The 15,360-nt window shown below is 40.2% G+C and overlaps 1 protein-coding gene across 1 annotated transcript in view; it reads left to right on the top strand.

The window, feature by feature from the left end:
• LOC125367601 (microtubule-associated serine/threonine-protein kinase 4-like) overlaps positions 1–15,360 on the top strand; it is a 258,812-nt gene that overhangs the window by 200,868 nt on the left and 42,584 nt on the right. Inside the window, exons 10-13 of the mRNA XM_048368270.1 lie at positions 3,280–3,381; positions 6,907–7,039; positions 10,292–10,359; positions 12,672–12,757. Coding sequence (XP_048224227.1) covers positions 3,280–3,381; positions 6,907–7,039; positions 10,292–10,359; positions 12,672–12,757 — 389 coding nt within the window. The remainder of the gene's footprint in view (positions 1–3,279; positions 3,382–6,906; positions 7,040–10,291; positions 10,360–12,671; positions 12,758–15,360) is intronic.

The raw sequence follows: 15,360 nt of genomic DNA, 5'->3' as shown, positions 1-15,360 counted from the left end.
CTGTGCTCCTCCGCGCTCCACTCGGGAAGGCCAGAAGCACAGCACGCCTGTGGTTGTGGGTCGTGCACTCCTCTCAGTGTGTCACGCCCCAGCACACGTCAGTGAGAGCGCGGGAGGGGAGGTGGGGAGAGGAACTTGCTCGATCAGCATAACGCAGACCTGGAAGAACATGGGTCAGCTCTAATTCCTGGTGCCAAATTCAGTGCCTTGTTAGTGGATGTTCAGTGACTATGGAAGGGCGGAAGGGAAAAAACACACCCGGGGGCATGCATAAGCATTTCATTTATTATCATGTAACGTCATGCTAATCTAATCTGCTGGGGCTTTTCCCACCAAATCGACTTTTAGAGAACGTTAGCCCCATGCTTATTTTGGTGCATGAGGATACTTTGAAAGTATGGAAATGGCACACCTTGAACACAAGAGGAAGTATTGACGTGGTACACTTTTGAACGTAAGAGCCAGACCAGAGAGCAACTCTGTAATCAAGCTTTGTGAGAATCTTCTTTAATTCCAGAAATCTCCTAGAATGTCCTCATAATTATCAGCCTGGGTCTGTTTTCCATTCCTTTGTAAGCATTCCCTGAAAAGGGTAGAGTTGATATCCAAAGCTATTTATATTAAAATTGCTCACTGATTTTCGCTTACAATGATCGCTTTGGCAGTCTGTTTGAAGGCAATTAAGAATAAATCTTAGCTGGTACCAATGGCTCATGCCTGTAATCCTAGCTACTCAGAAGGCTAAGGATTGAGGTTCAAAATTATCCTGGACAGGAAAGTCTATGAGACTCATCTCCAGTTAAGTACCAAAAAAGCCTGAAGTAGAGCTGTACCTCAATGGTAGAGTACTATCCTTGAGCATATAATCTCAGAGACAGCACTTAGGCCAAGTTCCAGACAACCTCAAGACCAGCTTGGGCGTACACGCGTGCACGTACACACACACACACACACACACACACACACACAAAATAAACTCTCTTTAATGCTAGTAAATAAAACATTATTGCAGCTAACATAATGCCTTTATTTTGGCCTTTGATGTATCTGGTTGATAGAAGAAGTTGGAATGAAATAATAGTTGTTTTTTTTATGGTTTTTGAAATGAAATCTATCTAGCCTGAATTAGCTATTTTTCAGTTCTTTTATACATACGACTCTCATTTCCCTTTGAAAAGAACCACCAAAACATGCTCAGCCCTTTAAGAGTCTTCATACTTCTGAAATTATGAACACCCATGATTATGACAAGGAGAACCTTCAGTATCCAGCCCAAATTGCCAACAAAGAATTAGGTGGGCTTTGGGGTTTTGGGTTTTATTTTTTAGCTTCTCTCTTTAGTTAAGGCTAAACTATAAAGACGACATATCACCATATTTCTTAGCATTCATTTTATCTTCGAAAATCTATTTTTGTTGCAAAAGAAAATTCATTATTTGAGGCATATGTGTATAAGTGTAGAATGTATTATCTTCTAGTTGCTTACCAATCTAATTTTTAAGTAGAAGCTGTTTTGCTTCTACTTGTACATGACTTTGATTCTTTTTTTCCCTTCCTTCCTTCCTTCCTTCCTTCCTTCCTTCCTTCCTTCCTTCCTTCTTTCCTTCCTTCTTTCCTTCCTTCCTTCCTTCCTTCCTCCCTCCCTCCCTTCCTTCCTCCCTCCCTCCCTCCCTCCCTCCCTCCCTCCCTCCTTCCTTCCTTCCTTCCTTTCTTCTTTCTTTCCTTCCCTCCCTTCCCTTCTTTTGTTGGTACCAACACTAGAACTCAGGGCCTCAGGCTCTCATTTCAGCCTTTTCTTCTCATGGCTGGTGCTCTACCAACAGGCCTCCATGTAGTTTTTGTTGTTGTTGTTGTTGTTGTTAATTGGAGATAGAGCCTTTCAGACTTTTCTAGGGCTAGCTTTAAACCTTGATCCTCAGATCTCAGCCTGCTGAGTATCTAGGATCACAAGTGTGAGCCACTGGCACCCAGTTCTGTACATTGTTTATATACTTAAATTTTTTAACATCATCTTTGATTTGATGGCCTACATTCAGTATGCATATTAAAATCATTAAAAAAATAAATCTAGGCTGCCAGCTCTCTTGGTAGAGAGGGGCTTGTCATAGATGAAGGTGATTGTAGTTGCTTATTTCTGTGTTAGCAAAATTACATCATATTGTACCAGCAGGTCCATGATACTTGTTTTTAATCCTTAGAGGAAAGTAAATCATTGAAAAAGTAACTTTAAAAATAAGTCCTAAAATAAACACGTATAGAAGTTTACACTGAAACTTCCAAAATCTCTATCCTAGGTCAGCCTGATAGATTTACCAGATGATTCAGGAAGACCCCATTGAAAATTTCAGTGACTATTCAGTGACAAACTGAGCTTTGATCTCAGAACATTTCATTGTGTTTTGGCAACATATAAAGTAAAATTCAACAGGATTTGAAACTGAATAAATTTTACAGAGTTAAGTGCCTCATTATTTGTTCAGTGTGTGAAATTGAATACATATATATGTATATATACACACATATACATATATATACATATATATCCAGTGGTAAACATTACTCACCAAATATTTAAAGTAAGCATCGCACATTTCCCACATGTGAAGTATATTTCATGAGCATGTTAAATACCCAGGATAACAGAATGCCCAATTAGTTCCTGCTGCTTTACGCATCTAACATGTTACATCTGGTAAGTCCAGGTTCTTGATCAGCTGAAGCTACTGGTGCCATGTTTTAATGTGTCATAAACTTTGAATCGCTCCTTCATTCATGGTTCACATCAAAGAGACTTATTTTCAGTTTTTAGCACAGATAATCAGTCAAAGTTCTGCAGTTAAAGTTTAGCTAATAGAGGGCTGGGGATATGGCCTAGTGGCCATATCCTAGTGCCTCGGATACACGAGGCCCTAGGTTCGATTCCCCAGCACCACATATACAGAAAAAATGTCCAGAAGCGGCGCTGTGACTCAAGTGGCAGAGTGCTAGCCTTGAGCGGGAAGAAGCCAGGGACAGTGCTCAGGCCCTGAGTCCAAGGCCCAGGACTGGCCAAAAAAAAAAAAAAAAGTTTAGCTAATAGAGCTATTTTATGGATGTAGATGTGTAATAGTGTCCATTTATCTGGAGATAATGCCCATTTATCAACCTTTTAAGAGTATTTTCTAAACCGCTTAATTTTTGAACATTTGAAATTAGCTCATTAGCATGCTTTGCTGATTTTCTTTTCCATTTCGTGGAGCGAGGCTGTGTCCTCATGCTGTTCATTGCTTTTTCTCGTAGGCTCACGATCGCTCTGAAAGTGGAGAATTGGCATTTATTAAACAGCTAGTCCGAAAGATCCTAATTGTTATTGCCCGCCCTGCGCGTCTATTGGAGTGCCTGGTAAGTTGCCTTGAGATGTGACTACATTACTTATTGTTCACTCCAGGGAAGCGGCAACCCACAGAAAGCTTCCGTTTCCTTTCACTTCCTCCATCAGCACCAAATGGAGAGAGTCGGGATGAGCTGCGACTTACCCCTGTGTGTGATGATATCCATATGCGACTTGTCGCCTTGGATTTGAAGAACAAATTCTAGAGTTGGTGCTGTGTTAAGTGGTGGTCCTATTATATTCTGGTCAGACTTGAAGGATGATCATGAAATCATGTGCTTGACCTTACCTCAGCATAATTACTTTGTGTCACGCTAATGTCAGATGCTTGCTCTGCCTCGTGATTTTGGAGTTGGTGAGGTTCAGAGAGAAGAAGATTCCAGTCATACCAATATATAGTAACCCAAGGTTATACTATTTTTTATACCATGCCATGTTAGAAATCATTGCTGTTGAGCAAACCCATTTGGAAAAGGGGATGGTGGGCTTTGATGAGGAATGAGACTTTTAGATATTGTTTCATTTTAGTAATTAAATTTCTAGCCATTGATCATTTTGCTCTTCCAAAATTTTTGTTTTACTAAATCTTGATTGATATTTCAGTCAAAACTGTGAATAAACATGGAGTTTTCTTTGATGTTAGAATTATCAAAGGTATTAATATGGTAAAAGCTTCCCTTTTAAAAATTCTTCTAGCTATTAAAATAATGAAACTACACGTGTAAGACATTCTCAGCATTATGTAAACAATTATGTGTATAGTTGTAGCACTTTGGTTTTATTATTCTCTCAATTAGCAATCATTAGATTTGACAATATTGAAATATTCTTAGCCTCATAAATACCAGCACTTGATGAGAAACAGCAGGGGCAGATCTTGAGGTAAACGATGGAGAACAGGGATTCCTATCAGCTTAGAATCCTTAGAACGACAGAGTAAAAAAAACACCACGCAGCCAAGCACTGGTGAACGCCTGTAATCATAGCTACTCAGGAAACTGAGATCTGAGGTCTATTTGAAGCTAGCCTAGGCAGACAGACCCTCAAAATTCTTATCTCCAATTAACCAGCAAAGGCAAGAAGTGCTCTATCTTGGATGCCTGTGGTAAGAGAACTGGATGTGTGGACAGATAGAAAGGAGACTTCTTTTTTCTGCTTCTCCTATAGTGGCCTTTGAATTACGTACTCTGTGCAGTAATTTAATCGGCAATGGTGGGTTATGCTAATAAGGATTGAAACTTTTTTATGCACAATAGCTGATATACTAAGAACAGATCTTGTCTTCAAAAAGGAAAAAAAAATTTACAGCAATCACTCATCAGCAGATAAGAGAAGTAAAAGTATTGACTCTCAAAAAGAAACAGGTGGGCTCAGACTAGCTTTGGAAATGTTGATTCAAGTACAGTTTCGAGCTCTGATGAAACTGGAGTGTCAGAATGTGAAAGGATGTTTCCCCAGGCTTTTATCATCTATGCCTGCAGTCCGGTCAGGCTTGTCCTGTCAGTCCTGGGAAGTGTCCATGCAGAACGCTGAATGATTATACTGGCTGGGCTGGGCTTCATTTGTAGCAAGCTTTTGTTATTTGGTCCTTGCAAATTCCTGAGTAATTATCAGATGAAAGACAGAGTCAGATTTGAAAGGTGGTTATTTTGGGCATTCATCAAAATAGGAAAAAACCCTAGAAGGAAGAGTTTGGAGAACTGAAACTTGGAATCAGCAACTGGGATTTAAACCTAGGTACACAGTTGCTTTATAACACAGTAATCAGTAGGATCCATTTTGAGTAATGTGATCCTGAAAATTTTTATTATGAGCATACTATAAGCAACAGATAACCAAAGAAAATTAAGTACATAGGAAAATGAATTATAAAAGTAATATAGAGGTCATTGGCCGCTTCAACTTATACTTTAAATAATCTTTGTGTAATATAAATATGAATAATAATTCTTAGAGTTAAAAAATATGGTAGCATTAAAGATTTTCCTTCTAATAGTTTTAGACATCTGTATCTGATAAATTTCCTACAAACCTGTAGGTAAATGTAGTTTAATATTATCCTTGGTTGTAGAGAGAAAAACTGAATCTTCTAGGTAAAATTCTCAGATTTCAAATTTTTTGTTAAAAAAAAGTAAAAATAATAATTAGACCTACAGCCTTGGATTCAATCTCTAGCACTACTCCCAAACTCTAAAAAGTAAATAAATAATAAAAAAAAGACTTCAGATCTGGCAGAGCAAGTAATACATAACTATAGTCCTATATGTTCGGGAGGTTGAGGTGAAGATCACTTGATCCTAGGAGTACTGAGTCAACCTGGGCAATAGAGCTCTGGACCACAGAGACAATTAGAAAATAATCTGTTCTTTTCCAATGAAACCCAGTACTTGAGTAGAACATACATAGTATCTCCAACGTTCCCTGACAAAGTAGCTGGAAGTGATCATTATCTTTAGGTTACCCACTGAATGAGTATATTGGCTTAGAAAATGAACAGACTTCAGAAAGGAATGAAAGTTACATGCATTTTTTTTAAAGAGCTACATTTCACTGTTGTTTTGATTTGCATTTCTTTCATGGCCAGAGATGTTGAACATTTCTTCATGTGTCTATTGACCAGTCTTCTGAGAAGTCTCTCTTTTAAGTCTTTAGCCCATTTATTAACTGGGTTGTTCTTTCTGTGAGTGTTTGGCTTTTTAGGGGGAGGTGTTAATCTTTTGAGCTAATCAAGAGGATGTGGTTTATACATAATGGATTTCTATGCTTCCATTGGAAAGAATGATAATGCACCATTTGTAGGAAATGGAAAGACTTGGAAAAAAATTATTTTAAGCGAAGTAAGCCAGACCCAAAGAAACATAGGTTGCATGGTTTCCCTCATTTTTAGTAATTAGAATGTGCCTATAATGCTACAAGTAAACACACTGGATGGTGAAAGACAACATGTTATACTTGGACATGATCAATTAAACAGGTCTCTGAACATTCACACAGTGAGACCAAAGGAGCATAGTCTTAGGAAGAGGATCATAAAGGCTCAATAGCTATGTGCATGTGATCATAGACAGTGATGTTTATCAAAATGAACACCAAAAAATGGAAACGACAAGTTTTTTATTTTGCTTTTTGTTTTTTGTTTTCTCCTTTGCCAGTTTTTGATTTCTGTACCTTTTGTCTTGTATGTAAGTTTATCTGATTTGGGGAGGGTAAGGGAAGCACAGAAATGCTGGAACAAAGGATGAACAAATGCAGCAGTGATACTCACCAGACACGGTGTTGAAAATGAGCTCTGCAACTCGTGGGAGAGGGAGTTAGGAGGGAAGACGTTGGGAGAAGAGGAGGGAGGAGGCGACACAGTCCAAAAGGAAATGCACTCATTACCTCGACTTACGTAACTGTAACCCTTCTGTGCATCACCTTCACCACAGTAAATAAATAAGCTATAGCAACAGTGTTATTATAAATGGAATTTATGTAACAGGACTTCAAACCATTTTGGCTCCAACAGTTATCTCTCTATGTCCATCTCCTGCCAGGAATTTGATCCTGAAGAGTTTTATTACCTATTGGAAGCGGCAGAAGGCCATGCCAAAGAAGGTCAGGGCATCAAAACCGACATTCCCAGGTACATCATCAGCCAGCTGGGGCTCAATAAGGACCCTTTGGAAGGTGAGAACTTGGCTGGGTTAGCCTTTCATTTGCTCTATCCTGTGTCCTCCAGAAGACTGCAGTGGCAAGTCTTTGTTTTGCTGTTTAGGCTTTCTACTGAAAAGCTCCTTCTTGGGGAGCAGCTAGTCCCGAGGAAAGCAGCCTGTCCCAGTCTTGGTTACCTGGAGAAGGGGGCCAGCCCTTGGCGGCCTACAGGCCTGTGAGCCAGACTAGCCCGGAGCACTTGGGTTTCAATCTTCTCTGAAGACTTTCTGGCATAGCTGGATCGAGCTCTTTATGAGAGTAATTTTAATTTCAAAAGTGCGGCTGAAGCACTGAATGATCATTCATTTAAAATTGGCATTTATATGTAATTGGGAAGCAATGCAATCGATGCCTTAAATCTGAGTACAGTACTGGTAGGTATTGTTTTGCTTTCATGTCTCAAGCCAGTATGCATACCGGAGAGACAATAATAGAAAAGAATGCATTTCTTAAAGCTTATCAAAGGAGTTTTGAATCGAATAAAAACAAGATCGTTTTCTATTGCATACAGAAAATAGGAAACATTCTGCTAGTGCCTGTTTTCAAAAACCTAATATGAGTAATGTCCCCACCTTTTCCTGTTCCTTGTAGTTTGAGATGGTTACTTGTAAAACTTAGTGTTATACACTCCCTAAAAAGACTCATAAACAGTCATCGACTCCTCATTCAAAAGTGCCTTCCTGGTTCATCAAATTGAATTGGAACAGCATTTATCCTGCTCCATTGTGCGTGATGTGACGGAGGTAAATGTGGGCACCGAGAATTTCTTCCTGTCGGAAGCCAGGGAGCCTGCTGATTTCTGTCCTGCTCGCTCCTGTTCTTCCTGCTTTGTTTGCTGTTGTGGCCATCCTATCTTTGCTTCCAGTGAAATGATGCATGCATTACTTGGAGATAATGCCAGATAAATGTATACTGTACTGAAAGCAATACCACAACAGATTCATCACTTATCAGAGGCTGGTGGCTGCTTTTCTGAAAAGTTCCCTGGAGAGAGATTTTTTCCCCCCATGGCTTTTAAATTACCATCTTTACCTTTTTGAATCATGGGTCTTCAGAAATGGTTTAAATCAATGAATAAAAAAGGGCAGATGTTTAATGGTATTTAGATGAGTTTTTAAAAATCTCTTCAGGCATTACAAAATGATGCCTTAGCTTCTTGCTTCAAAAGCTGACTCTTGGTTCCTTCCCATTACTACCCACTGCTTACAAATAATATGCATTTCTCAGATAATAGTTATTTAGCAGAAATTCTATTTAAAACAGAACCATCTTTTAATTTATTTCTTTATGAAAATAATTGGAGTGAGGGTAGGCTGTCAAGGCGGATTACACTGACTCTTCACGCCAGCGTGGGTGGGGCTGTGTCAGCTCTGCCCAGCTTTCCTCCCCTCTGTGAATACCACTGTAGGCTGATCTTTGGCATGTGAAAATCATTCCAGGTCCATTTACCCCCTTCATGGAGGCTTTAAAAACATAGTAAGGGTCTCTGACATGTGTCAGATTTGCTAATAAAAATTTATTTCTGGGGCTGGGGATATGGCCTAGTGGCAAGAGTGCTTGCCTCATATACAAGAGGCCCTGGGTTCAATTCCCCAGCACCACATATACAGAAAACGGCCAGAAGTGGCGCTGTGGCTCAAGTGGCAGAGTGCTAGCCTTGAGCAAAAGGAAGCCAGGGACAGTGCTCAGGTCCTGAGTTCAAGCTCTAGGACTGGCCAAAAAAAAAAAATTATTTCTAGGACTTGCTTTTAAAAAAAAAAAACTCTTGATATTTAATTTTTTCAGTTCTGTCTGAAGATTGGTTTTTAATCCACTTGTTAGCATTTACGGTTTAATACATGATTTGTTTCTCTATGCTGTTGCCATCCAAACTAACATCATCTACGGCAGGTCCTTTGCTGAGTGAGAGTTCTGAAGCTGGGTCATGGACTTAACCAAGCAATCCATGGGCCTCTTTATCCCTCAGGTCTTTCCATAATGTAAAAACAAACAAAACAAGCAAAAAAGATGGGACAGTCACACCTGCTCATATATGTGTACAAGTTCATCTTCTGTAATTGTGTAACATTTAATTGCTTAATAAGTGTTAGCTGTTATATCCATTTTAAATGATTAAATATTTCCTCTTTGCAAAACAAATAGGATTTAGTTTGTCTCTGAGTCTGTACATCATTTGAATGACACCAAGAAAGTATAGAGTTTGAACTATGGTCATTTTTTTATCCTGGAATTTTCCCTATATACAAACTGAGAATACTAGAATCAATCTCCAGTTATTTTAGAGTCTAGAGTATACACATTTTTACTTAAAGGTAACACTGCAATGTTATTTTAGCTTCATAAACCTTATGAATAATCGCTAGCTAAAAATGATAGTTATATTTATAAAAGCACAAACATGTGAAATAAAAGCCTAAGAAATGATTTTTAGATGTGTAGAGAAATACGTATCTAAAACTATAACTGCTTATTATACAGGTTCACTTTTTTAGAAAGTTAGAAAATACCTGTGGAAAAAAAGTAATTCTAGCTTCTCAGTGGACTGAGATCAGTGCATTAATTAGACTTTGCCGTCTCAAGGATGCATTCCAACTGGAGCTGGGCAATTAGACACTTTTGTCATGTTTAACTAGACCACCAGGGTGGTGCTTAAGCTGATGTCAAGAATGTGGCATCCTGCCCAGAATTGACTACTTTATGCTATATAATTAATAATAAATAACAACCATTATTTAATAAACACTTAATTTTTGTTAGTCAACATGCTAAGAGCTTCACATGCATTGTGATGTATTATACTCATAAAACAGTTCTAAGAGATACTGCTATTTTCACTGTCCTGGGGAAGAGCCTAAAGTTAGATAGTGGCCTTAACCAAGTCTTTTCATCTGCAAGCCCTTCTGAACCAATCACCATTACTGCTTCTAGCAAACTGTAGATTCTCCTTACACTTGGTGGCATCTCTTAGTTGATGCAAAGGAATGAAACAACAGATGCTCACTGCAACATGAAAACTGTTTCCAAGGTGTAGCCATTGCCTCTTTGTTGTCTATCAAATCCTGAAAAGACTTGGCTCTTTTGTTTTGGGGGGTGTTTTTTATTTTGGATGCTGGTCCTGGGGCTTGAACTCAGGGTCTGTGCACTGTCCCTGAGCTTCTTTTGTTGCAAGCTAGCACGCTCCCACTTGTCTAATTGCAGTGTTTTCTGTTTTTGTTTCTCCACACTTAGAAATGGCTCAGTTGGGGAACTACGATAGTGGCACAGCGGAAACACCAGAGACGGATGAGCCAGTGAGCGTGAGTGTCTTTCCTCAGGAAACACACTGTTGGTTTTTGTGTTTTCTTAGTCGCTGGAGATTTTTGAATGTCTTAGTCACTTTCTTCAACAAATATTTATTGTCCTCTTCTGTATGCGAGGCCCTGTGCCAGGCACCAGGCAAACAATTTTTGCGTCCTCTAAGAAAAGACGGAATTTACAAAAAGTGATTGTGTGCTAAAAAACAAAGAAACACCCCAGAATAATAACAAATATGAATAAAGTCTACAAAGGAAAAAGACTATGCACGACTAAAATGTACCAGATTTGTACCAGATTTGCTTTAGTGTGACCAGTCACAAAAAGGTTTCCTGGGGCCGTGGCTCTTGAGAATGTGAGAAATGATTAAGATGGCAAGGGACTCAGGAACATTGCCGATATAAGGGGCATCTAAAGGCTAAAGGCAAAGGAGACCACAGAGATGGAAAGCTTGGCAGAAATCCCCCCACACCAGTCTCTGCTGCTTTTAAGAAAACTACAGGGCTGGGGATATAGCCTAGTGGCAAGAGTGCCTGCCTCGGATACATGAGGCCCTAGGTTCGATTCCCCAGCATCACATATACAGAAAACGGCCAGAAGCGGCGCTGTGGCTCAAGTGGCAGAGTGCTAGCCTTGAGCGGGAAGAAGCCAGGGACAGTGCTCAGGCCCTGAGTCCAAGGCCCAGGACTGGCCAAAAAAAAAAAAAAAGAAAGAAAACTACAACAGGAAAAACAGCAATCGAGCTTTGGAGCAGCATCTGTGCGTGTGAGAGAGACGGACTCACAAGGAAGGCACTTCGAGGTCAGGGCTGGGAGCAAAGACCGTGACTGGGGTGTAGCCTCAGGTGCTCGTGGGAAAGTGGCAGCTAGCGGGACACCTGTCAGAGGCGTGTTTGCAGGGGACCATTCTTGTAAATAGCTAGCCTAGCAGAGAAACCAGGATGGAGCAGTTGGGGTTAGTAAGGAAAGCTTGGAACATCTGTATACTCAAGGGGATGGGGGGCCAGGGGGACCAGAGATTCTTCTGGATTCAGATTGCTTGGAATTAAAAACCGGCTTCACCTCTTACTAGGTGTGGAGGGTGGGGGGAAATAATTCTTCAATGCTTCCATTTCCCCATTGGTAAAACAGACACAAGAGGCGTAGCAGATTAAAGGAGATCATTCCATGTAAAATGGATAAGAGAGTATTTTGGTGGTTAGAAGTTGTACTAAGCAAAGGACAGTTGTCCTGTTTTGCTATAGAAGCCATCCTAACTTTAAATGTGTTGAGTGAGACTGGCGTTCCTTTGAAACATCTAAGAAGAGCCATCACACTGGCCCTTGTCTTTCTGTCTGCTGTCTTCTGACACTCCCCCTCAGAGAGGTCTGAGAGTGCATGTGACAAGAGGATCCGCAGAAAGCCTCCCTGCCCCAATCCAGGAAAGACAAGTCATGGAGGGAGTGGCAGGACAAGTCCGGGGTTCCAGCCGCGAGTTGTTTGTTGTGAGGAAGCATGGCAGTCGATGGACATTTTGGCCACTGTGCAGAGGCCAAGAGAAAAGAGAGAGAGGGACAAATATGCCGAGGAGATCAAGTATCCCCAAGACGAGGGTGTGTTACCTGTGTAGACATCAACATGAGGTCAAGGCTTGAAGCTGGGCACCCAAGTCTTCCAACGATGAGCGTGGTGGTGGCTGGCAGTGCCAGTCCTTAGAGGGAAAGAGGGTACCCAGCTCGGCTGGGGGCTCTTCCGAGACCACAGGAAGGGCGGGCGTGGTGCGCTCGGCAAAGAGTCTGAGATAAAGGAGGCCATGGGACAGCTGTACTTACCGCGCTGAGTTCATTTGCCGTCCTTTGAGCTGAGCTTTTTAGAGAGCTGTCATTTAAAACTTTGAGATCTAAATCAGGCTAAGATTTCCAGCAGTGAGGGAAGGAAGGGCAGGAGGTTTGCCATCTACCTACCGCCTCCAGCAAATAAGAAAATTTGCTGCAGAATGAAATAGACACACTGCTAGTCAGGGACAGAGAAGTCTAGTGTCTTATCCAACGAGGAGGAGGCTAACTTGAGAAGTAAACGGGGCGGAACTAAAACTGGGACTTTCCAGCTTCCTGCCTGCCATTGTCTGTTAGAAGGAGACTGCTCTAGTCAGCTGGGGTCACTGGGAGCAGCCGCTCCTAGTCTCGTCTTTAGAGTTGGCCCTGGGTTCCTTTAGCTAGAATGCGGAACCCCGGTGTATTAAATGGCATGACATCAATTCAGGTATTAATCTGTATTGTCATTAAAGCAATTTTCTCAAATGCTGAACTTATTTTTAACTTTTTTCTGTTCCCAAGAGCTCTAATACTTCCCTGAAACTTCGAAGGAAACCCCGAGAAAGTGATTTCGAAACGATTAAATTGATTAGCAACGGAGCCTATGGGTGAGTTAATTCAAGAGAAGCTCTCTGTGATATTTAAACAGACTCAAGTAATGTGTTTATTCTGCACATTCACCTTTTTCCAAGTAGATGTCAGGCAGGGACTTGCCTTTTCCGATCACTGTTTCTTCCTCTATGCGTCTGATGTGCAGTCAGAATCATTTCTTATTGAATCCCCACCTGAAGAGATAGCAAGTAGCCCAGCAGTCATTTTAGAAGGTTGGAGAGAAGGTTTTATAAAATGAAGGAAAAATAGTTTTGTATTCCTGTTTGTATCTCTTTATTCTGCCCTGATGGTTTCAGAAGTATCTCACTCTTGGGAGAGGTATTATATATATTATATATTATGTAAAACTATATCTATCCACATACACTTATGTTTCATATACAGAATGGCTACTTGAGCATGACCTTGTATTTCCTATCTGATCAACAGTCAACCTTGTGAGAAAACTGTTTAAAATATAGGTGTTGGAAAATTTAGCATAATATATTCTGTTAATCCTTATATTATACTAGGATTTATTAAATTGAACCTAATCCTATAATCTAATCAAATTAGTAGTCCTCTTCCTCTGATCCCATTTTTTTTCTTTAAGGAAGAGATTTATTTTCTGTAGTCACATAAAACATTCAAATAATACATCTTAGGCTCCCAGGAGATGCTAAATGATCACTTTCCTTTCTTTTTCCTTTATTATTGTACTGCTAGCATAATATACAAAGTATTATTTTTCAGGGAATTTTTATTGACATACAGTTGTGTTTATGGGAATAATTGTAATTATTCATTGCATAGAACATGAAAAAATTAGGATGACTTCCATTTCTATTTCTTTCAACATTTATCATTATTCTGTGTTGGGAATCTTTGAATTCTCCTCGTTTAGTGGCTTGATCTGTTTTTATAGACACACAGTTACCTTCTCAGGGCACAGTATAAACAGCGACAAGATCTTTCTGAGTTACTAGTAAATACTGTGGGAAGGCTGTGAATGTACAATCTAGGGTTTAATCCATTATAGACAGCCCAAGAACCCTAGCTTAATTAAGTATTAATCCCCCTTCCATCTGTATGTGGAAGGCAATAAATAATCCCAGAGACATTTATTGCCATTTACGACACATTCGAGCAGATGAGGTAAAGCGATTTTTGTTGTGCCACAAGGGATATTTCTCCTTGCTAGTTTTTCACCTCTAATATTTTCCACACCATTAACTTAGTGAAGAACTTAAATATTTGTGAGTCTTTTCTATGCTTTGCTGATTTGTTTGCAGGACTATGTCAGAAGGCATATTTCTTGATGTGACTCATAAATACTTTCTGATGTTATATTTTTCGCAACATTTTCTTTTATTCAAGGACCTCGTAGGAAGTTTTCTACCTAAAAATATTGTTTGAGCATTCAGGTGTTCTTAGGTTTTTGCTTGTTTACTAATTTTCTTTCAGTTCTTTGTTCTTTTAGAGATGGTTTGAGGAATTCTTTGTTCATTAGATGGAAGAATGTACATTGATTTAATGGGCCTGTGGGTTAGAGCACTGCTTAATTCTATTGGCAGTGGAATTCTGAAAAAAGATGATCTGGGAATCACCACTTTCATAAAACTTGGGCATTTATCTTAGCAGTATTTGGAGTTCTAATTGGTTGAGTAAACTCATTTGTAGTGCAGTTAAAGCACTGTAGAGTAGATGAGGTGTATCACACTTTGGGGAACGGTTGGGAATATACAAGAAGTTAAACAAGCTGTGAATCAGTAAACACCCAGGATGTAGGCCAAGTCGTTAATGGTCTCACAAGCTGCCTGTCGGAGCCTCTGCTAACAGCCAGAATGCTTTTTTTTCCCTCTTTTTCCTCTACTCAGATTTAATCTCTCATTACATTTCTGACAGATTTCCTCTCTATTTTAATTATTTTTAATTTGAAATTTGAATGGAGCTACCTCCATTGGTTTGTGCAGCTATAATGCTGATTGCAGGCTAGCTGAACAAATGGGCCTCTGGATGGGGACCTGAGCTTGGCTTAGAGAAAATGTCTTGGGTGTTAGCGTGTCCTTGTTTCATCACTCATGTCAAAGGCTGAGAAAGACAGGAATTCTGTGACTTCTCAAACATGAATGGTGCTGCTTCTCGCTTCCCAGTTAGGAAGGACTTCTACTTGTCCTGCTGAAACACAGAGTATAGCGGCTTTCTCTTCGTACTTGGTGGCCATTCTTGTGAAAATGATGGCTTAATTCCTTAGCCAGGCACTGGTGGCTCATGCCTGTAATTCAGAAAGCTGCAGTCTAAAAATTCTGACTCAAAGTCAGCCTGGGCAGATAAGTCAGGGAGAGTCTTCAGTCCAGCTAGCCAGCAGAAAGCTAGAAATCGACGTGTGGTTCAAGCGGACGAGCTCTAGTCTTGAGCAGAAGATCCAAGCGAGAGACCAAGGCCCTGAGTACCAGGCTGAGGGGGTGGGGGCAAAGCACATCTGATTTGAATTTCTGTCTCTGTTTAACACTGTTCTGACTCTTAACTAGAACAGAGTGGAGACATTCCTTTATGCCTACTATCTAGCACTTTGTAGAAGGCCGGTTGTCATGTGCCAGGTACTATGTTGGTCCCCTTG

The sequence above is a fragment of the Perognathus longimembris genome, chromosome 19 (assembly GCF_023159225.1).
Source record: "Perognathus longimembris pacificus isolate PPM17 chromosome 19, ASM2315922v1, whole genome shotgun sequence".
In the NCBI taxonomy this organism is placed as follows: Eukaryota; Metazoa; Chordata; class Mammalia; order Rodentia; family Heteromyidae; genus Perognathus; species Perognathus longimembris.
The sequence above is the reverse complement of the archived record's forward strand: the minus strand, read 5'-3'. Positions and strand labels throughout refer to the sequence as shown.